Source organism: Maniola hyperantus, chromosome 26, assembly GCF_902806685.2.
Source record: "Maniola hyperantus chromosome 26, iAphHyp1.2, whole genome shotgun sequence".
Taxonomy (NCBI): domain Eukaryota; kingdom Metazoa; phylum Arthropoda; class Insecta; order Lepidoptera; family Nymphalidae; genus Maniola; species Maniola hyperantus.
This window is the reverse complement of record NC_048561.1, coordinates 5202985-5227558: the sequence shown is the minus strand read 5'-3', so window position 1 is coordinate 5227558 and position 24574 is coordinate 5202985. Positions and strand designations below refer to the sequence as shown.

Sequence of the window (24574 nt, the reverse complement as noted above, 5' to 3'; positions counted from 1 at the left end):
TACACTATACCTGCTATCTACCCCCCAATTGTGTAAGAAAAACGTATTCATCGTTATCGTAATCGTCAACAAATTCTGCCCTTTGATTGGCTGTGAAAAATTGTAAACAGCGAATCAACCAATCGAAGGGCAGAATTTTTTGACGATTACGATAACGATGAATACGTTATTCTTACACAATTGGGGGCTGGTTTGCATAATTCTACTACTGTATTCCACATACCTAATCATTAGCTTAAAACCATCCTCACGATTGAATCGCAAATTTCAACTGCTTCGTGCACTAATCTAGGTAGCTGTGCTTTTATTAACCGGAGCAGTATAGGGAAATCCAAAATCATAGGAAATACATGGAAACTGTCTTAGGAAATCTTTTTATTAAAAATAATTTTTGTAGTCAATTTTTTGGTCAAGTGTGAGTTGTTTCATAAAAACAAATAAAATGGACAATTTTAATGCCGATTCAGATGTAAGGATCATTGCACTGTATCGGAACAAAAAATTCGGGACGGGTTTAAAGATTTTTATGTAACTTTGAAACCGAATATTTCAACGTAGATCTAGAAATCCAGACATATAATTAGTTAATAGAACGTATCTACAAAATTTCATTGAGTCCGATTGGTTAGTATTCAAATGAGAGCCGAACTACGTATATTTTGCGTACACTACGAATGAGGGGTTTATTCTTAAGTATGTTTTCATATTATGAAAAAAAAGCTTTTAACCTTAAATGAATTTTATTTAGAAGGTCAGAATATACACTAGGTTACATTATTAAATATTAAATTAGGCACCAGTAATTTTTAAATATATTTCTATCATGATCTATAACGTTTAAACTACCGTGAGTGATTTCCATTATAAATACAATCTGTCCCGGCTTACTCACGTGTGTAGTCGACGTTAGCCCGACTAGTTTCGAACCCATCCGGGGTCCTTTTTCAAGGGAGTCCGTCCGCGCACGCGCCGCGGTTTGGGCTAACGTCGACTACACACGTGAGTAAGCCGGGACAGATAGTATTTATGATCTATAACTATGATAATTCTTTATAGTTTAAAATACACATCTAAAATTACGCTAATATTTATTGTAGGTATTCCAAAAATGTACATTTTCGACATCTCAAGTCGGACTCGCACACGAAGGGTTCAGTACCGTCTTACAAGATATATTTTTAATTTTTTTTAATTTTCATGGCGGCCATTTTGAAATTATTATTATTTGATGTTATAGTAGCAATAGAAATACACTGTGAAAATTTCAACTCTTCTACCTATTCATGAGATACAGCCCGCTGACGAACAGATGGACGGACGAACAGCGGAACCTTAGTAATAGGGTCCCGTTGGCACCCTTCGGGTACGGATCCCTAAATATCATAACAAGATGGTGCAAGTCCTATCCTCCTCAACATCATCATCATCAAACAATAGACGTCCACTGCTGGACATAGGTCTCTTGTGGGGACTTCCACACGCCACGGTCTTGCGCCGCCTGGATCCAGCGGCTCGTCTGCTGCAGAGTAGCCCTATCTTACTCTCATTTAATACGCATCACTATCCCAAAAAGCATATTCGACAGTATTTTATTTTCAATTTATGAAGTAGACATAATCCTATCATCTATCTCTCCATGCACAGAGCGCATGTGACCCCGCCAGCTGCACTTCTGCACGAACCCCCGACCGCACTGCAGACACGTGAACCGCCTGTCGTTGTTATGAATGCGCATATGCTCGCTCAAAACCCTCTTCCTCGTGAACCACTTCAAGCAAACATCACACTGGAAATCTTTCTTCCCCGTATGCTTCAGCATGTGGAATTTCAACTGCTCTCCAGTAAAGAAACTCATTTCGCACTCCGTGCATTTGTGATTTCTTTCCAGGAGATGATACTTCTTGGTGTGAATCCGTAAAGCGTTCTGGCTTGTAAAGGTTTTTTCACAAGCTAAGCACTTCCGAATCACTGGCGACATTCCATGCACTGATATCATGTGCTGATCCTTCATCGGGCTGCTTTTGAATCTCTCATTACAGACTCCGCATTTATTCGGCATGTTCTTAAATTTATGGACAGCATTCAAATGTGTTCTCCTTCTCTGATGGGTTTCAAAAACTTTATTGCACTTGCCACATTCAAATGACCCTGTTTTGTGGGATTCCTTGTGGGATAGCATTGCCCTCCGATTGATGCATCCAAAGTCGCATACTTCACATACGTAATTTCTGTAATGCGTGTGCATGTGTTCTAAGAGCATTTTAAACTTGTTGTAGACAAGGGGGCACATGGCACAATGGAGTTCTTCATCGCCAAATTTAAATGGGATAATCTGGTTTTTGACATCCGTATAGATGAGCTTTTTGTGCTCGTTTTGCAAATGGTCAAATAATCCTTCCAATGTGTCAATGCTTTGGTCACATTCTTTACACTTCAACTGTGTAATATCAAGTTTGAGGGCGTAACCACTTGACGTCTGTTTCTTCATGTAGCCTCGTCTTTCACGGCTGTTATTGTGAGTCATCAATGTATGAGCTTTCAAATCAGCGGGATTTTCGTAGTGATCTTTACAAAAGCAGCACGTGTAGTTGAAGCCATCGTGACTTCTAATCGGCGTTGCAGTGGAATTTGCTAATACAGCTTCAAAATTGTTGTAATGTTTGTCTTTTTCTGGAATAGTAGCAGCATTTTCAATCTTTTTTATGGTGATGTTAGGCATTTTAGGTATAGCGGTCATATTTCCTGAAATCGCAGCGGGTAATTTAATCGTTCTGGAAAGCCCTTTCCGTTTAGTAGATTTTGATAGTTTAAGTATAGTGGTTTTATCATCTGGATTTGAAGCGGTTCTTTTGATAGTTTCTGAGAGTCCTTTTAATATAGTAGCGTTTGGCAATTTAATTTTACCGGTTTTATCCGGAATCAGAGAGACTCCTTGAATCATTTCAGTAAGCCCTTTCAATATTATAGTCTTGGGCATCTTAGCTTTATCGGATTTACTATTTTTGGATTTAACCGTCTTCTTGACTTTATTTTTATTTATTTTCTTCTTGGCGTCGTCGATAATCTCACTTTTGATGAACAACTGATGATTACCTACAAAACAAAACGATAGAATTACTTTCATCGACTTTTACTAACATTTTAATTTCGATGTTCACATTTATTTTATCACGTCCATAAAATATTGCCAATAGAATCAAAAGTTATATGCTTGGTATATATTTCCTCTATTTCTATATTACATGCAATATGCTTGAATGAGAATAGGACAGTACTTGTCTAGTTCATTATTGTTGTATCGTATGTTTTTAGGGTTTAAAAAATATTTCGTATTCCATAAATACCTCTAAATGTGTCTAAGTCACAATCCGCGTTTGTCCCTGAGGCCCTTAGCAGTTAGCACTGTACCAAGTTAAGGATAATTTAGTTTATGGGACATGAGCGTTTAACTAAATAGTAAATAGTTTCAATTTTTTGAAGTGAATTAATCATAAAAAATTAAGTAAATATATAACAAAAATAATATAAAAGAATCAATAAAATATCACAACAAATGAAGAAATTATGGAACTTCAAATTTGAGCTGGCAAGAATAACTTCGCTTCACGCGGCGCGAGTAATTCGATGGGAGTTTATATTTTTAGCATTTTGAAACTATTATTGTATCAGCAAAGTTGTAATAAATAACAAATGTAACTTGTGCAGATGTGTTCAATTGGGAGTTAAGCACGACTATCGGGCTTACTAAATGGTTCAAAATCTGAGCCCTCCTCAATCTTATCTGTCCTACCCATAGAACTTTTAACTGGTCTACACCAGGAGATACACTACGTCGCTATTCAGTTTCCTCTTACTCGACCTTCGCTTCGAAGTAAAAATTAGTCTTTTGACTATTTTTGCAGTTAACAGATCGGTTAAAAGTTCTGACAACATACACAATTATTATATTATATATCATCAACTTCCGCAAAATAACGCCTGCTCCTATCTTACAATATTTCATGTGTCTATCTCCCCGTGTATAGCACGCATGTGTCCCCGCAAACTGCACTTTTGGAAGAAAGCGCGTCCGCAGTGTTCGCACTTAAAACGTCTGTCATCCGTATGGATGCGCATATGTTCCTTCAACGTATACAGCCTCCCATAGGTCTTCAGGCAAAACTCGCACTGAAAATCCTTCCTGCCAGTATGTTTCAACATGTGAGTTTTCAATTGGAACCGATTGTAGAAACTCATGCTGCATTCCGTGCATCGATTCCGTCGCTCCATTAAATGGTCTCTCTTGTTGTGGACCCTTAACGCGTTTTGGCTCGTGAACGTTTTCTCACAGGCCATGCATTTCCTGATCACGGGTGGAACACCATGCACTTTTGTCATGTGCTTGTCTCTCTTGTGATTTGTGTTAAATCTCTCGTCACAGAGCCTGCATTTGCTGCGTAAGCTCCCATTCTTGTGAACCGCGTACTCGTGAAGCCTTTTCTTCTCGGCCGAGTTAAAAACTTTCGTACACTCATCACATTTGAAGGAACCGGTTTTGTGCGAGATCATGTGCCTTGATAAAATTTTACGATTGATACATCCAGCGTAGCATACATCGCAAACGTAATTTCTATAATGGGTGTTCATGTGTTCCTGCAAGCTTTTAAATTTTCCAAAAACGAGCGCACAGATGACGCATTTGATTTGGTCGTCATCGAATTTGAAAGGTACTATCTGATTCTTCACGTCGGTGTATATGATCTTTTTATGGATGTTTTGCAAATGGTCAAATAATTCTTGCAGTGTGTCGATGCTTATGTCGCATAGTTTACATTTTAATTTTGTGATATCAACTTTTAGGATAAAACCGTATGGGGATTGTTTCTTCATGTAAAGATGTCTATCTTTGGAGTCGTGGGTATTCAACGTATGCTCCTTCAAATCCGCTGGATCGGGATATTGGTTTGTGCAGAAGCAACAGACGTACCCACTGCCTATGTGATACCGAATCGGCGTTGCATTAGAATTCTCCAATACGACCTTCAAATTGTTACCATGTTTGAGAAGCTCCCGTAGAGGTGCCTCGCTAATCTCTTTCGTTTTTCTATTTTTACTTTCCAGTTTATTATCAATAGCCACAAACTCGGGTTTAACAATGCCGATGTTTTTCCTTTTTTTATTTTTCGTTACCGCATTCCTGTCCAATGTGATAGTTATCTCTCTTTTCGCGTTTAACTGACGACCACCTACAAACAAAAGGAATTATTACTGTATTTTCGTATTCCATTTACTTTCAAATATGTATTAAATTTTCAAATTAGGTACAGATTAGGAATTCCTATTGTATGCAGGTATCTTCGTGCAAATTCTTGATTGTATAGAATCATCAATATTTTTGGCTGTATTTAGCATTCTTTATAATTTCCCTAACGTCACGTGTGACGTGAAATCGTCATAAATATGCCATTTTATCACACGAGTGCTCAAAATAAATAAAATATTGTTTGCGGCGGGAGATGTTCAGTCGACCAATCAGATTTTAAAAGATGACGTGATTATTTTGTTACGTCTTCTAGTCGACTGAACACATCTCCGCTTCAGTGGAAACCGGGCCTTAGAAAATAAGTAAAAATTACAATATTATAATAGTATAATTTATTGTTTATTTAAGAGGCCTAAACAAATTATTGAAACTGCGCACATACGCCTTTTAACGAATGAAAACAAAACTAACAAACTTTTCCCATAAACATAATTATGTAAGGTCCGCGACAGGTCGAGATGGCAACGGGGTATGAGGCGGGGGGACGCCTCGCACACCCGCACTCGCCCGCACCGGGTTAGTGCGGGGGCTGTGCGGGCGTGCGGGGCGTTTCCTCCCCGAATGCAAACTCGAACTATCGTATTATACTATAGTACGCAACAGGTCGAAATGACAATCGAAGGAACGCCCCGCACACCCACACAGCCCCCGCGTTAACCTGGTGCGGGCGAGCGCGGGAGACGTGCGGGTGTGCGGGACGTCTCTCCCCATACCCCAATTGCCATCTGAACCTGTCGCGGACTATAGTTACTACAGCAAAACTTCTCCTTTGGCAACGAAGGTGATTGTCACATTGCTGCAATCGTGATTTTTGCTGCAGCTGTGCATTTTAGCCAATAGTGTTAACCAATCAAACGTGATTGCGATTGTCTATAGCTTGATGTAAATGACGATTGACGGACGTAGGCCTGCTGTTTCAACAATCCTGCCCATGTTTGGCACGCATATGCCCGCGCCAACTGCACTTCTGAACGAACGCCTGCCCACAACACTCGCATTTAAACCGCCTGTCATCCGCATGGATGCGCATATGTTCCCGCAAAGTAGTCTTCCTGCCATAACGCTTCAGACACACATCGCATTGAAAGTCCCTTTCCCCCGTATGCACTTTCATATGCTCCTTTAAGCTAGTCGATTCGAAGAAGCTTTTATCGCATACTAAGCATTTGTGTCGTCTCTCCATCAAATGGTCTCTTTGCATATGGATGCTATACGATTTTCGTGTGGTGAAAATTCGTTCGCACGCACTACACTTCTGCGTTTTCTGCACTTGGTGAACTTCTCGCATGTGCTTCAACTTCTTTTGATAGTCTTTAAACAGTTCGTTACAGATCCTACATCTGTTCCTAAACTTGGCCGGCTTGTGAGCAGATCGTATATGCAACTTTTGCTTCGCTAAAGTACTGAATACATCCGTGCACAACGCACACTTGAACTTTCCTTCTGCGTGCTGATCTTGGTGTACCCGCAAACTTTTCCGGTTGATAAACCCAGCGTCACACTTTTCGCAAACGAAATTCCTCGTGTGACTATTCATATGTTCCAACAGTAGTTTGAATTTCTGGAACTGATTGGAACATATGCAACACTGTAGATTGTCCGTGTCGAATTTGAACGGTATGAAATGGTTTTTTATATCTGTGAACAGTCTTTTTTTGTGGACGTTCTTCAGATGATTGATCAAAACGTCGATGTTTTCAATGGGCTTACAGCAAATTAGGCATTGCAAGTCTGTGATGTCGGTTTTAACGCAGAAGGCAGTTAAGTCTCGTTTTTTATTGAAGTTCGAGTCCTCTATGCCTTTGTGGGTGTCTTTGGTGTGCTTCTTCAAGTCGGCCGGGTGTTTGTATACTACTTCACAGTAGCAGCAGGAGTAGCCCGCGTCACTTTGGGTCCGTACGGGCGTCGCGTTGGACCACGTGAATATTTCTCTCGCATTGATCAAATGTTTGCACAACACTTCGCTCCTATTTCGGCCTTTATAATCGGCTTCTTTAACGTTTGCTTCGTATTTTATTTCATCTTTTACTTTCACTTTCATGATATGGACTGGTTGATTACCTACAAAGAAAATTGGGAATAAATAACTTGAATATTTGTCGTTGTCGTATTAACTTAAGATAAGCTTGCAAAGTTGTTTTGGCTTCTTGTTTCCAAATTTACTTCGAGAATCGGATTTGTGAAAAACATTGTGCTGTGAAATTAGTGTAAACAGTAGGTATGCTGTAACTTTACGGTAGTGAAAGGTTCCTTTGGAGGTTAAAAAGGAAAGTAGATATATGCTTAGTATTAAATTTAATATTTCAAAATTATGTGAGTTATACAAGAAAACATTAGCATTTACTAATTAGTATTAAGTAAAATATTGAACTATCCTAAGAATTTAATAATACGCTACTGGCTATAGCTTTAAACAGTCTTAAAAATAATACTTGATAAGTAGCAGTCCGCATCAATTATAATAATAATGATGACAATTGCAATAACTAAGGAACAAACTTATCTTTGTCGTTATCTTAGTCTGATTGCTAATTTTTTTTATCACAATATACCAAAAAATAGAAAAACAATTTTGTATTCCAAGAAAATCTTACTGCTATTAACCTTATAATTATATATTTAATTAAATGAACACTATAATAGTATTAATAAATAAAATAAAAGTCTGTCCACCGCATCGTTTATCTAATATCAAATAGTGCTGAGATTATTTTATACAAGTTTTAACTGATGGATTAAGTGTCTCTTGAAAAACTACCGCATATACATCGTAATAATTATAGGCCTCCAGTACGAAGTCAGTTTGTATCAGCCTATCAATAAGAATAACAATTAATTCAAGTTGCTATAATCTTGTGAATATTTTTCATGTGGACCTTCCACGTCCACTTTTGGACGAAGCTCGATGAGCAGTACTCGCACTTGTAATGCCTGACGTTTTCATGTATATTCATATGGTTGCGGAGAGTATACTTTCTAGAGTAGGCCTTGTGGCAGACGTCACATTTGTACTCCTTGATCGACGCATGCGTCTCCATATGCCGTTCCAAATCCACCTTCGTGGAGAACTTCAAGTCACAGTGGGTACATGGGTGTCTCAACTCAGTATGATGCCTCTTGTTATGGTTATACCATCGAGCTCTGGTATTGAAGGTCCTGTTGCAATTCTCGCATTTAATAGATAGCGGTTCAACCCCATGCTCTTCGACCATATGAGAACGCTTCTTAGCGTAACTAGGGAATCTGGCCTCGCAATGTGGGCATTTATTTCTCTTGCAAAGTCCATCGTTATGAATAAATTTCTCATGATCCAATCTCTTCCGATTTGTACTGTAAATTTTCGGGCACTGGCTACATTTGAACTCCCCAGTCCTGTGTTTCAGAGCATGTCTATTGAGCAACTGTTTATTAACAAAAGCGGCGTTACAAATATCGCAAACATAATTCGTATAGTGTATGTTCATGTGTTCTTGAACATGTTTGAAGTGCTCGAATACTTTTGGACAGTACAAACAATTGAATTTGTTATCCGCGAATTTGAATGGAAGAATATGGTTCGGGATATCGGTGTGTATAACTTTCTTGTGCTCGGTTGCCAAATGATCCATTAAATTTTCAAGGCTGTCGATTTTGTTGTAACATATAAGGCAGTACAAATTTGTTATATCCAATTTGACGAGAAAGTTTCTCGAAGTATATCCTTCCATGCACGACGACTTGTCTATTTCGTCGTGTTCTTCTAGAACATGTTCTTTTAAGTCAGGGACTGTCGGGTATAATTTCGGGCATAGCATGCATACGTAGCCCGATCCGTCGTAATGCCTTATAGGGGTCGCGGTCGAGTGCAACATTATCGTCCTAATATTTTTCAGATGTTTGACTAGCTCCGCTGCACCGTCACTTTTAGTTGTTTTATCGGACATATATCGTTTCTTTATAATCGGTACAGGTTTAACTCGTACTTGGTTAGAACCATGTGCATGTACATTTGTTGCGGGTATTTTGGATTCCGTTTCTACTGGGTCTTGCTGTTTCGGATCAAATGTTATGGTTACTAAATCCTCGTCGTTATCTGAGACCGGTTCTTGTTTCACTACTACTTCTACTTTCAGGTTGCTCTTGCCACCTACAAAGAAAAGTAGTAGGTTAAAAATCTCAAGTTATACACACCTTCTGTGGTTTTTATCATAGATAAAACAGTTTCATGGGACATCCGTTTTCAAACATTGTCAATAATAATGTTGTGGTAATTTTAATAAACAATCACATTAGATACGAATATCTATCGGATATAATTTCAATTACATATTTGTATCATAGACCTGAAAGAATTTTAAGTGGATTCTGCAAGAATATTTTGTATTACCAATAAAATTCATAGTTTTTTTTTAAATTCGCCACGTTTTAAAGTATAAGTAAGTTCGGAAATCGTTCAGAATTTCAGAGCGATCTAAGTATTGAACTGAACTGTAGCCCTATACATCGTCAATATTTATTATTTCTTAAGAATTATTAGGAAGAGTCATAGTCGCACGCGTTTTAACTTCAATTTTTTTTTAATAGCGAGGAAACGAGCAGGCGGGTATAGGCGGTAAACCGTTAAATAAAACCGTTTTATGGATTTTATATCTTTAGTTATCTCCTACTATCATCAAAACGTGAGCTTTTTAGAAGAATAAACTGAACAAATCCTGCTTTAACGGTACTTGTCAGGTCTGTACTTTTAGTTACTCCTATTCACCTATTAGAATATCTAGATACTTAGAGAATCCTAGCAATATTTATAAAAGAAATGTTAAATAAAATTCAAATTACATTTCAATAATTTATTACATCACAATAAAATCTTACTGGACAACATTCAAAGCCTAGAACTACGACACTAAAGAAATCACTTTGACATATTCTGAACCATCATGTTTTTAGAAATCCCATGATTCTTTTTCATATGTTTCCTTCTACTATTCTGAGTGGCATACGCCTTGCCACACACGTCACACTTGAATTTCCTCTCGTTGGTGTGCGTGGCCATGTAATGGCCAAGCATATGTCTTTTTATAAAGAACCCCATACTACATACTGAGCATTCGTACGGCCGTTCCTTTAAATGAACGCTTCGTATGTGGAGCATTAGATTCGATTTCAAATTGAACTTTTTGTCGCATTTATCACATTTAATGCCTTCGACTTTATGTTCTTGCATCATGTGCCTTGTCTTTTGGTAGTAATTCTTGAACCTGGCTTTGCATATTTGGCATACGCTATCACCAGCGATTCCTTTGTGCTCAGTATTAACATGCGCCTTCTTCTTGGATTCAGCAGCGAAGATCATACCACAATGTTTACAGGGGAAGCTTGATTTCTTCTTCCCGTGCGTAGTTTCATGCCTATTCAGTCGAAAGCTATTCACGAATCCTGCGCCGCAGATTGTGCATATGAAATTCCTGTAGTGGACATTCATATGTTGCATCAAGAGTTTCATGTTGTGAAATACTTCTGGGCATAGGCAGCAACTTATTTGCTGCTCAATGGAAAGTTTGAATGGTTGGAAATAATCCGTTATACCTAAATAATACTTCTTGTCGTGTTGTTTAACTAGATGTTCGCTGAGTGAACTTATGCTATCCATTGGAAGATCACAGATAATGCATTTTAAATCTACTATGTCTAAAAAAGCTACGAAGCTGCTCATGCCTGATCCGATTTTGTACGTGGGTTTTTCTTTAGCGTGGTCGTAGTGTGTGTGATGTCTTAGTAGGTTAGGGTCTGGATAGGTTTTAAAGCAATAGGCACACACGTATCCCGCGTCATTTCTATCCTTGAAAGGAGTCGCGTTTGAATATTTTAGGAGGGTAGTTAGATTGTGCCACTGTTTCTGCATCTCTGGCGGATGCTTCTCGCGGTATATTAAATTATCGTACGCCTCAGTCTCAGCGGGCCCGGGTTCATCCGGAATGGCCGCTTTTCTTTTTTTCCGGGCTCTGGTGAGGCCTATAAAAGAAAAATAACCAGTGACACGTCGTTCTGTGGTACATTCACCGTATTGTCTTACATCTTCTATTAAAAAATAACTAGACAACAGAAGCTTGAAGTTTAAAAGAGACTGACTCCCTTGCAATAGTCACAATCGCAATACTATCTAATTGGCTGAATTCAAAGTTTTCTTGCTGCAACTGTGCTTTAAGAATAGAATAGAATAGAAATACATTTATTGGTTGATCCAACAAACGATAATCACAAACATTTACAAAAAAACATTACTTAAAAGCTAATCCAACAAACAGTGTCTACAATGTGTCGTGCCAACGAAAAGGCCCGAACTCAGCTGAATGTTGTGGATACACAATGTAACCATAACGCTGGTATTTAACCCAATAGTGTAAAAGTGACAACCAGAAGTGATCATCCTAAAACCGTGGCTGTTAAAATAAATACGGTGTTAGGCATATACTCTTCTTGTCTGTTTGTGTACGTGTATTTCGATCGTTGCGGGGTAGAGTCACTATCAAACGGCTTTACTCGATGTTTGCGAACAATCTAATATGTAATTAGGATTTGGAATAAATAATGACTGATTTTTAAAAGAAACCGGGTCTTTTCTTACGAACGTGAATTGTTAAACAAATTTAATCTTAACTTGCTATTTTTAAATGTACTGAACATACTGTAGTCATAAATTCTACCAAAAAGTAAAACTGAAAAACAAGGTTAGTCCATAAATAAATAAAAACAGCAAATTCTAGTTCAGCTCTTTATTAATTAAAAAAAAAACAATTATATCGAAGATAACCCTTCACTTTTATAAATATAAATATACAAAATGAATATATTTTTAATAATAATAATATTAATCATCTCATAATTCAGGTAATATAATTAAAGTAATTAATTTTAAAATATATATCGGAAAGTATGTAATTTGTTTTCATCGTGCTTTCCTAACTACATTTTAACATTAAGTTAAAACAGAATATCTACAACAATTATAATCATTCTATGCCAGATAGGTTTAGATCTATAGAGCGTAAATAAATGATTAAATTATGATATTGACTCTGCTCAGACTTAAGACACAGTTAAAATGAGACGGGTTTATATGCCGACAAAAATCTGTCGCGTTTTAACTGTCTTAAGTCTGAGCAAAGTCATAATACGTTCTATAGATCTGGCCCTGAGCCTTAGATATGACAATATTAAAAGCGCCAATACCGACTCACCAATTTTTGTCTTCGCGCAAATCTATTACGCCTTAAGGGTGTCGTAAATTAATAATTACAAAATGTGCAAAAATATTTGTAATTGTATGTGTATAGGTAATGAAGAAAATATGTGCTCTTATTTCGTCATGTCTTATCCTAGCTAGAAATGAATTCTGTAATTTTCAAGGTCCAGTATAAAAATTAATATTTCATAATGCAAGTCCAATTTAAAAAAATCGTAAAAGAAAATAATGATTAAATTTACTATTCTGCTTACGACGTTTCACATACTTTTAAGCTCAAGAGAATCTTAGTAATAAAATTGATACCTAAACTAAATTGACAAAATCAAAAGAAAATATCCTTTGTTCTAAGTCCCCTGTGAACGCAAATAAATCTTAAATCTTCGTCAATTTGAATTTCAGTAAATGAGTAAAATTTATGGAAACTGATTTTTCATTTTTTCAGCCATCGCTTTCTTTTTATTTTCGGCTGCAATTTGTTTAAGCGTCATCTCTCTATCGTCAATCAGATGTTTAACATCATCGAACTCTTTAAATATATCAAGATCGTCTTGGTGCAACTTGACATGACTTTTTAAACTGCTCTTTTGCATGAAGGCCTTCTTACAGACCTCGCACTGGTACCTCTTATCGTCTTCGTGCAACCTCATGTGTTCTTTTAGCGTTCTCATTCTAGAAAAGCTCTTTCCACAAACGTCGCACGAACAATTCTCTGCACCAGTGTGACGCGTCATATGATCGACAAGGCCGCGTTTGGAGAAGAACTTCGCGTTACATTTGTCGCAAAGAAAACTTCTCTGTTGTAAATGGTGGTGTTTTATATGTCTGTTCAACTCAAACTTCTTTTTGTACGTCTTGTTGCACGCATTGCAAGGGTAGACTACTGGTGTTTTGTTGTGTACTTTCACGAGATGCTCGCTACGGTCGTAGTAGCTCACGAATATCTCTGGACAATGTGGGCATTTATTCCTCAGCCACCCCATCATATGAACACCCTTTTCGTGGTTACGTTTCTTAGTGAGCGATGTATAGCTTTTATCACAATAATCACATGGGAAGTTTCCCTGGTAATGTGTCTTCCCGTGCTTTCTTAACGCCGCTATAGTTATGTATCCGGCACCGCATTTTTTGCAGCAATAGTTCCTGTAATGGCTGCTCATATGGTGATACAAATTTTTGAAGGATATATGGATTACCGAACATATAACGCACGTGAAATTCTGTCCGTTCTCGAGTCTAAATGGGAGGATGATGTCTTTTATGTTTTTGTGAATTGTTTTATTATGCACGGAGACCAAATGGTCTTTTAATTCGTTGAGGTCTCTCATGGTTTTGTCACAAACGCTGCAACATAAATCGGTTATGTCTAGTTTGATTGGGTTGTAGCTAAGTTTGTAGTCTAGCATCGAGTTGATTTTGTCCTTTTCCGATTGCTGAGCGGTATGGATCCGTAGGTCGTCGATGGACGGGAAGTGCTTTGCGCAGTAGAGACAGGAGAATCCTCTCATGGTCTTGTCTCTGAACGGACTCGCGTTGGAGAACTGTAGAATGGACGTGAGGTTCACTCTATGCTCAATTCGCTCGGGCGTCGCGCTTACGTCCGATTTCTTTTTCTTTTTGTTTCGCTTGGGCTCGCCATCCGTTCCTACAACAGAAACGAGCACATCTGAATTATCTTCGTCCATTCTCACGTCTTTAAGTTCTGTTATATTATCTTCTCGGACGGGCGAGCTCAGTTTTTCTGTTTTTTTTTTTTCAGTTTAGGTCGCTTAGGTTTAGTTTTTATTATTTATGTGACGCTGTAGATTTTAGTCCAAAAAGTTCGTAAAATAAAACGCTGTAAACAAGTCACTTTATAACATTTATTTTTAATAACATACAAAATACTTAATTACTTAAAAGCATTATCAATATATTTTTTGTAAAGAATATTAGCAATGTTAAATGACTAATATTCCCCTTCCCTCTCCAACTAAGCGTCAAGCTTGTGCTAGGAGTAGGTACGACAATAGTGCAACGGGCAATATTAGTAAGATATAGGCACTTAAAGATATCTCATTTACTTTGTATAAAGTATACTTTGTATAATAAATAAGATCACGAACCGCGTTTCAAAAGATATTCGTTCACTTTCAAGTGTTCAGATATAAAAAATAACGATGAAACGTTATCAAGAAGTAAGTTAAAAGTATTGAGATTTGAGGTGTTTAAATCAATTGGCCTAGTCGCCGCAATGAGATGTTATGAATTATGTAAGAAGGCAATTATACAGTTAAAAGTTAAGTTTAGTAAATTTTTTCGCACAAACATGTACATTTTACATGTATTACAAAATATTGTGTGGACCTCGTGCAGATTTTTAATTTTCTTTCCCTTTTGAATGTAATTTGTTGGTCTGAGAGCAGAGAAATCACCTAGTTTAAATCACTTTTTTTCATTTTACCATATTTTAATATTCTGTTTTATACATAATTCATAACTATCAATTTTGCGGGTAGTTAAAAATGCTGCAGTTACTACAAACATAGTAATATTTTTTTCGACTATCGATATATATGTCTTGTGAAAAGCAGAATTATTTGTTTAAATATTTCATCATTGAGATTTATAAAGCGCACTTTGACTTTGCTCAGGCATAAGACACTGTTAAAATAAGACAGCGTTATATCGCTGACATAAATCTGTCTCGTTTTAACTGAAACATAAGTCTGAGCAAAGACAAAGTGCGCTGTAATGATATCAGCCTGTAGTCTAAGAATGTACGCTTTTTAGATTTCAGCCTAAATATCTAATATAATATAAGCTCAAAATCCGACAGTAGTAGTCTTTATTCTTAATATTATAGTCGAAGTCTTCAAAGAAACTTCTCTCTATATTAAATAGGTAAAGTAATGTATCATAATGGTAGGTTTTAATATTAATTTCTCGTAAATTTTACCGCAAAACTGCACTTACCTTTCAAACCTCCTAACTTCTAATACTCTTTCTTCTTTCAATAAGTTCTCTTCTTCCCAGTTCTCTCTCTATCTTGATATTACACTTTGTGTATTTTTGTCCATCTTTTGTTATTTGATCGCGACCAATTTTATGTTATTGTGTGAATAATATTGTTATTGTTATTGCTTTAGAGTACAATTCGTTTTAATATCGCGATCAGAAAATTTCGAGAATATATTTTAAAATAAGAAATCTTTCAAAGTGCTCAGGTAAGTTATTCATAGTAAAATTAAAAGTTTATAATGGGGCACTTATTCTAATGCTGAAAAGTTTAAACATTGAACGCAAGATGGATACGATTTTTGTATAAATCAGTACAAAAAATTTACTTATTGTATATGGAATTTATTATTTTACTACTTGGTGCTAAAACCATTATTATTTAAAGGGTACAGGTAACCTTAAGAACCAAGATAATGACTGTATATCAAGATTTGATAAAATAAGCCTTTATGGTTTCAAAAAGTTAGCAGTTGCTTAATTAGGTAATATAATTTGTGACAAGATAAATATTTTTAAATTCAAGGTGTTTAAATTCAAAATATTATATTTTTGGTTGACAAATTTTATGCGAGCTGGCGTTTTACATAAGGGGGTCTGCCTCTGCATGAAACTTCAAATCACCGAATTTTAATTGACGGTCAACGTATACCATAGAATTATGTAGTACTAGCTTATGCTCGCGACTTCGTCCGCGTGGACTACACAAATTTCAACCCCCTATTTCACCCCCTTAGAAGTTGAATTTTCAAAAATCCTTTCTTAGCGGATGCCTACGTCATAATAGCTATCTTCATGCCAAACTTCAGCCCGATCCGTCCAGTAGTTTGAGCTGTGCGTTGATAGATCAGTCAGTCAGTCAGTCACCTTTTCGTTTTATATATTTAGACTAGCTTATGCTCGCGACTTCGTCCGCGTGGACTACACAAATTTCAACCCCCTATTTCACCCCCTTAGAAGTTGAATTTTCAAAAATCCTTTCTTAGCGGATGCCTACGTCATAATAGCTATCTTCATGCCAAATTTCAGCCCGATCCGTCCAGTAGTTTGAGCTGTGCGTTGATAGATCAGTCAGTCAGTCAGTCACCTTTTCGTTTTATATATTTAGATGTAACCAGACCACGATAGGACCATGTAAAAAGTAAAAGTAAAATATGCTTTATTGTACACCAAAACCAAAACAATAGACATATAACAAAGACTAGTATTTTGCTCGGTGCTCGAGCTGCTAAAGCAGCTCTCGAGATATATAATCGCCATTTCGATTTTTTTTCCAGCTTTAAAAAAAAGTCATACATTTTCTATGGAAAAATAAATTCCTCCATTTTGAATTTTTTTTCCTCTACTCATCGAGTTTGTATAAAACTAAGCATAAAAGAAGTTCGTATCCAGAGTGCGTTCAGTGTTTTAATTATTAAAGTGTTCAATTTAAGAGTCATAGCACATAACATGGTTTAAAAATACCTATTTTAAACTTTTGTAAGTGATTTGTTTTAAATTACGAGTACGTTAACTAAACATCACAAGTGCGAGTCGGACTCGCGCACGAAGGGTTCCGTACCATCCTACAAGAAATAATACTTTTTATAAGACATTTAATAATTTTAAAATCCAAACTAGCTTATGCTCGCTATTTCGTCCGTGTGGACTACACAAATTTCAAACCCCTATTTCGACGCCTTAGGGGTTGAATTTTCAAAAATCCTTTCTTAGCGGATGCCTGCATCTGCATGCCGAATTTCAGGCCGATCCGTCCAGTAGTTTGAGCTGTGCGTTGATAGATCAGTCAGTCAGTCATCAGTCAGTCAGTCACCTTTTCCTTTTAGATATTTAGATTTAATATAAATCAAATTTAATAATTCTAGATCAACGGGATGCACATGGTCTAGATTTTAATCCCGTAAGGGGCTTGACAGACACGACAGACAAGACAGACAGACAACGAAGTGAACCTATAAGGGTTTCTTTTTTCTTTTTGAGGTATGGAACCCTAAAAAAGCATAATATTATTACAGTATGCGACAGAAAGTAATGTACATCAGCCTTTAGATTGACATTCCAGCTTTGTAGAGCGTTGTCTCTGTCACTCATACCTTTATGACGTTTTGTCAGTCTCAACGACAGGGACAACGCTCTACAAATCTGCTATCTCCTTCTAAAGGTCATTGGTACATTAATTTCGGCCGCGTAGTGAACTCAAGGCGCGCAACGTGACATAATGTGCTATGATGGTTAAATTGACACTTTCTTACACAATATTGACAGTATTACAAGATTATAGACGACCACCTTAACTCGTGGTCTAGAGGTTTCTGTTATCATCATGAACGACCCATCGCCGGCTCACTACAGAGCACGGGTCTCCTCTTAGAGTGAGAAAGGTTTTGGCCATAATCTACTACGCTGGCCAAGTGCGGATTGGTAGACTTCACACGCCTATGAAAACATTATGGAGAACTCTGAGACTTGCGGGTTTCCTCGCGATGTTTTCCTTCACCGTTAAAGCAAGTGATATTTAATTACTTAAAACGCACATAACTCCGAAAAGTTAGAGGTGCGAGCCCGGGATCGAACCCCCGACCTCCGATTCGAAAGCGTACGTCCTAACCACTAGGCTATCACAGCTTATGATGATTTCTGTTAGAGGTATAAAAACCTTGCTAATTCGCCCCGACTTCGCACGGAGTCTTTTAAAATATCTCAAAATTCTTAGAAAAATAAACTAGCCTTATATACACGGTGAAGTTCTAGTGGTTGTCTTCCCGCGGTAGAACGATTTGCCCTCAGTAGTACTATCGAAATTTTGAGTTAAACTTAATAAATTTTTTTTTTTTTATATTAATTAAAAAAAAAATCGACAACTCGAAAGTGTGCGAAACAGTAGTAACTCCCTAGACGTAACGTGAATAGTATGTAGGTACATCCACTCGAACCGCGCTGCCAATAAAGTGAAAAAATTTAGAGCAAAATATGCTCTCGCGCGTAGTGATACGGCATAAACTAGCCTGCGCGCACGCGGTATCACTATTGGTTAGAGGTCTCATTCGATTTTTGTTTTTCTCGATTGTAAATTAGACATTTTTGACATCAATGAATCATTTCGCTTCGGGAAAACAAGTATTAAAATTTCAGCGTGTAGAAATAAAATTGTAGTCAACAATTTTACCTAAAAAAAAACCCCCTCCTTTCTATAAGCAATAATGTTCCCGCCTTGTTGGCCTACCATTACTGCCGTGTCGCGGATTGATTTTAACTGATGAAAATAATGGTGCAGTGTAAGATGGAAGCGGGCTAACCTGGAAGGGGTATGACAATTTTTTTATACCCCTAATCGGTTTCTACGCGGCATCGTACTGGTACACTAAATCGCTTGGCGACACGGCTTTGCTGGTGGTAACTAACAACGGCCGAAGCCTTCCAGAGCACAGACCTACGCCGAGTTTACTCACAATGTTTTCCTTCACCGTTAAAGCAAGCGATACAAGCAAGCTCCGACAAGTTACAGGTGCGTGCGCCGGTGCTTGCGGCACCATTTTGTTTATTTTAGGAAATCTGGGATTATTTAAAGAAATTGTAAAAATTTACAAAAATTTATAATTTTGTAATACTGTCTCCTGAAAAGCACACAAGAAATGACAAAAATATGTATATATTTGAAAAGATATGGAAAAGCTTACGTAGATCTTTTTAAAAGTATGTTCTTTATGCAATACTTGATGCTATTAAAATTGTTTTGTTTAATAATTCCTTAAAGGTAAAGAAACAAAAATATATCAGAAAATTAAAAAGATTGTTTTTTAGAAAATCTAATCTTTTTGACCCAGCTTTATGAGCTGTAAAAACTGAGCCTAGAAATATACAATAAGGGTTTACATTATAGAAGCCGCATTTTTTACGCAGTTACCCTAAATATTTCCGGAATAAAAACTAGCTTAGATCAATTCTTGTATGACAATCTACCTGCGTTTGAAAGTCACGTTAAAATCGGTTCAGCCGTTCCGAAGATTAGCCCAGACAGACAGATAAAAAATATGAAAAGATATGTATGGGTTATCCTAATCCTAATAAAATTATAAATAATAATAATAAATTTATATACGGATTTGGATGAAATTTGGAATGGAGATAGATTATACCCTGGATTAACACATAGGCTACTTTTTATCCCGGAAAATCAAAGAGTTCCCGCGGGATTTTGAAAAATGTAAATCCACGCGGACAAAGTCGCGGGCATCAGCTAGTGCTTTTATATACATAATAAGCTTAATGAGAGGTAATTATTTCGAAATAATAAGCTATAATTTTATTCATTTGTATAGATTTGCAATTTTGTTTAAAAAAAAATACGCTCTAAATTGAGAACCATCATTTAGTAAGTCGGTTAAATATGAAACATAAATACAAATATGTACATATAATTTAATATTGTAGAAAAATAATACAATAGTTACAACAATTGGACGTATTAACGTAGCTTTTCCACAACTTTTCAAAGCGACCTTGATATTGCGTTCATGTCAGATATGTTACTTTCATTTAAGTCGGCGCTACACATAGCATCAAATAACCAACAATTGAGTCATATTTTTAATTTTACTATTCGGGTCCCTTCAGATAGACCGGCGCGGAGATCAGAGCAAAAGTGTTTTAATATTTTAGTAAGGCGGCATACCACGCTGGCCATGTGCGGATTGGTAGACTTCACACACCTTTGAGAACATTACGGAGAACTCTCAGGCATGCAGGTTTCCTCACGATGTTTTTCTTCACCGTTAAAGCAAGTGGTATTTAAAGGTGCGTGCCCGGGATTGAACCCCCGACCTCCGATTAGAAGGCGGACGTCCTAACCACTAGGCTATCACTTTGATAGCTTATATTATCTCGGAAACGTAACACTTTGGAAGATTTTGTCTCATACAATACTTATTTGTATTGATGCCAGCTATTAATTAATACAGGTTTTGTATGTGTGACCGCTATTTTGAAAAAAAAAATTCGGCCAAAATCTTCAAAGCAATAATTTTGATCGTATTTTAAAATTGGGTTTTTAATATTGTACTTTAGTATCAACATCGAAAGTTCGAATCAAAAATGAAAGTTTATTTTTACATTCATAAGAGGTTGCTCAAGCCATCCTTTTGTCAAATAAAAAATAAACTTTATTTCTTTATGTCCTAAAACTCAATTCTAAATACGATCAAAAATGCTACGCTCTCCGCGGCTCCGGTCTATCTGAATGGACCCTTAGATTCAATATGACAAGTCAAGACTACCACTAGTTTAGAAAGCAAAATATGTTGAAAAAATTCTGGCAAGTAATACACAAATGCCGTTAAGTGTGGTAAGATTTTAATATTCAAATCTTTGCGTACATGTGTAGCGCCGGCTTTACAAATTATTAGTGTAAAAAAAAACATTTAAAACTAAAACTCAATTTATTCTATTTCAAAAATCGCGTCGATTACAGGACCTCCAACGTTATTAATTGAAGTTTATTGAAAATAGCCTAACTGCACGTATTTTTTATTGTTTATTTCTTAGTAAATGAGAAAGTATATTTTATTTCATTAACTAAGACATTGTGGCTAATTCCATTGTGCACAATCTCTAAACTAAACTAAAATGGAACGTCTAAATCTATTGCTATCCCTTTCATAATGTTGCTTGCGGAAAAGGATAGCACAAGATTTAGACCTGTTAATTTAGTTTAGTTTAGAGATTGTGTACAAGAGAATTGGCCCCAGTATGGTTGTTTGAATTAATTTTAAAAAAATCGTTGCCTACTCTGTATTAAAGTAAAAATTATAACAGCTCTGTATTTAAGTAAAAATCATCAATAGCTGTGGATTAGAGTAAAAATCATAACAGCTCTGCATCTGAGTAAAAATCACAACCATACTGTAGTCAAGTATAAAGCTATATAGACAAGTTAAATCATAACAGCTTTGTGTTAAAAGTAACAAATCATAACTATTCTGTATCAAAAAAAACCACTCAGTAATATTGGTAATACTGTTCTGTAGTTCGAGTGAAAATCATAAGTTAATAACCATTCTTACAATCCCGTTCTTCTTTTACAATCCCGTTGTCCGTATGTGTCGCCTGTACAATGATCTTTACACAGCTAACCATAATATTGACATTTTTAATAATAATTTGAACATATTAGTTCGGATGGAACGTTCATTAGTATCTATCTAAGAGGTGGCGCTGATTTATTTGGTTCTAAAACCGTGAAAAATTTTGTTCGCATGACCATATCTTGTCATTTATATTGATGGTGTAGTAAAGTAAAAATTATAAAATTATTTCTATTAAAAATCCGACATGAATGCAATACCAAAGTCACTAGGTAAAAAAAACTAGCCACTTACGTTTGACTGACGGCTCCCCTTCGGACGCCTTGGTCTTCTTCGCCTTGGAGGTGGAAGCCTTGGCCGCCGCACGCTTCTTGGGTTTCTCCTCCACTTTCTCCACTTTTATTGGGACTTCGTATTCTGGAAAACATGTTTTATGTTGTGTTATCAGTACCCTTATTATAAATGCGAAAGTGTGTTTGTTTGTTGGTTTGTCCTTCGGATTAAAGTGATTTTTTGCATGGGTATAGATAAAGACCTGGAGAGTTACGCAAATTCAGGGTTTTCGGATTTATTCCTTTACATTTGGTATAAGACCTACCTACCTGACAAATTTCATGATTCTAGGTCAACGGGAAGTACCCTTTAGGTTTCTTGATAGACAGACAACAAAATGATCCTATAAGGGTTCCTTTTTGCCTTTTGAGGTACGGAACCCTAAAAAGTAGTCTTTAAACTCACCCGGACTGGAGAAGTCATCAGCTGATATGTTGGAGTCGTCATCTTCGAAGCGCGAAATTTCCATTTTGATGCCTTCCGCTGCAAACAACACATTTAGTTAACATCATCATCATCTCAACTTCTCGCCAGCCCACTACTAAACATGGGTCTCATTTTAAAATAAGTTATAGTCCACCACACTGGCCAAGTGCGGTATAACAACATTATGGAAAGCTCTCAGGCATGCAGGTTTCCTCACATTGTTTTTGTTCAGCATTGAAGCAAGTGATACATCTGTGTTTTTTAGATTTGTCCCCGAAATTTGATTAAATAAAACTGACTGATCTATCAACGCACAGTTCAAACTACTGGACAGATCACACTGAAATTTGGCATGCAGATAGCTATTATGACATAGGCATCCGCTAAGAAAGGATTTTTGAAAATTCAACCCCTAAGGGAGTGAAATAGGGGTTTGAAATTTGTGTACTCCACGCGGACGAAGTTGCGAGCATAAACTAGTTAGTTTTTATTTATTTATCTTAAAATTGATATATCTTTAAAAATCACAAAACCCGCATAATTTTTGCATCCACAACAACCCTGCTATAAAGAACAGCTATAGTCCGTGCCAATTAAATAGTCATTCTTGAAGTAAACCGCAAGACGCGTCGCAATAGCATTTTGTAGGCGTCATCAGTGGGGCGCGCGACGCGAAGGACCCAAAACACGACAACCCGCGCGCCGCGCAGCACCTCGCGTTCGCCATCTACATTAGTGTGAGTGCTACATCCTTACACAGTACACGAGCGCGGTGAACAATATCTAGCTAGCTTAGCTAGCGCTTGCATCGTAGGTCAGATGCGACTATTTAACTGCCGGGAACTCATCAAATCCGTTAAAACACTTTCTGACCAACAGAGTTGTTCACATATGGAATAAATTGCCTGAGGATGTGGTTATGTCAAGTTCTGTTAACCAGTTCAACAATAGATTGGACAAACATTTGGTAAACTCGAAGCACTTCTGATATAGCGAAAGCTGATTAGTCTATTAAAATAATAATAACTATACATAAGTACATACTCTTGAAACTGGCCTCTTGCAACTTCTTCTGGAACTTCTCCTCAGTCCTCTGCACCTGCTGCTTGAAGTTGCAAGCATTGCGGAGCTGCGTGATGCACACCTCGCATATGCCGCCATTGCTGATCTCCTCCGACACAGATAGCTGGTGGGAGACAAGTTTAAATTATTACGATTCTTAGAAGTCTGAATGATGATGATGATGATGATGAATTGATTAACAGATGGGCCGTGAAAAGCTAGCAGACAGACAGACAGACGGACGGATGGACGGACGGACGGACAGACAGACAGACAGACAGACACTTTCGCATTTATAATATTAGTATGGATTATAATATTTTTTCGTGTTACTATCTCATGGTCTTAGCAATATGAGTAAAAAGTCTTTTGAATGCGAGAGCACGCAAGATTATACCTTTTTCAATGTAGACAAACAAAGAAAGAAAGAGCACAATGATGCATTGGATTTTTCACCTTTTCTCAGATCAGTAGTTTATAGGTAATCAATATTTTTTTTCTATACATAGGTACCTATATACCTACAGATGTAAATTTTGCAAGGAAGGGAATGTCGGCATTTAACTTTAGCACAATTATTGCAGTGATTCAAGTGTTATTTTAATACCTCCATTTATGGAAATCATGAAATATAAAGATCAATGGTAATTGAACGTAATTCTTACAGTTATATCGAAGCAATCCTTCAACATATTGCCGTAAATTTCTTCGACACCCATCCATTGGTAGGCCACTTGGAAGTCTTTGAAACTGCCTTCAGTCGCGCAACACCGGCACATACCGTCACTTAAAACACCCTCCATTATTTCTAATTACACTAGCTTATCATTAAAACTTATTTAACACTAAATAAAAAGGAATAAAACGAGAAAGTAGCAAACGACGCTACGCGATCGAAGCTCCGCCATTTTATAAAAGGAAGCGGTACCATACCAGTACCATACCATAACGTTCGGGAACTAGAAAAATCAATACCTTCCACAAAATCACTTCTTAATTCCTTTGTTTCAAAATGTTTTGTAGAAGCTTTGATAGATTTTAAAGTGTTTCTTAGGTGAAATTATTATAAAAAGAAATTATTATCGAGCTTAAATTATTGATATTCTACAGCTTTTGGCTCATAATATTGGAAAATGAACTTTTTTATATTAT

The 24574-nt window shown here is 36.8% G+C and overlaps 1 protein-coding gene across 27 annotated transcripts in view; it reads right to left on the bottom strand.

The window, feature by feature from the left end:
- Positions 1 to 24362, bottom strand: part of LOC117994331 (zinc finger protein 260-like) — a 94302-nt gene extending 69940 nt beyond the window's left edge. For 6 of the 27 annotated variants that reach the window (XM_034982220.2, XM_069507692.1, XM_069507696.1 and 3 more), the window contains exons 1-4: positions 24088 to 24361; positions 23405 to 23546; positions 22340 to 22417; positions 21896 to 22018 (exon numbers count right to left, since the gene is read on the bottom strand). In XM_034982220.2, the coding sequence (XP_034838111.1) occupies positions 21896 to 22018; positions 22340 to 22417; positions 23405 to 23546; positions 24088 to 24225 (481 nt within the window). In that variant the 5' untranslated portion in view covers positions 24226 to 24361. Of the gene's footprint in view, positions 1 to 721; positions 3094 to 3134; positions 5226 to 5968; positions 7364 to 7601; positions 9429 to 10113; positions 11294 to 12039; positions 14170 to 21895; positions 22019 to 22339; positions 22418 to 23404; positions 23547 to 24087 lie in introns of those variants that run through there. The other 21 variants (XM_069507700.1, XM_034982234.2, XM_034982229.2 and 18 more) reach the window with 11 other exon arrangements.
- Between the last annotated feature and the right edge of the window lie 212 nt (positions 24363 to 24574).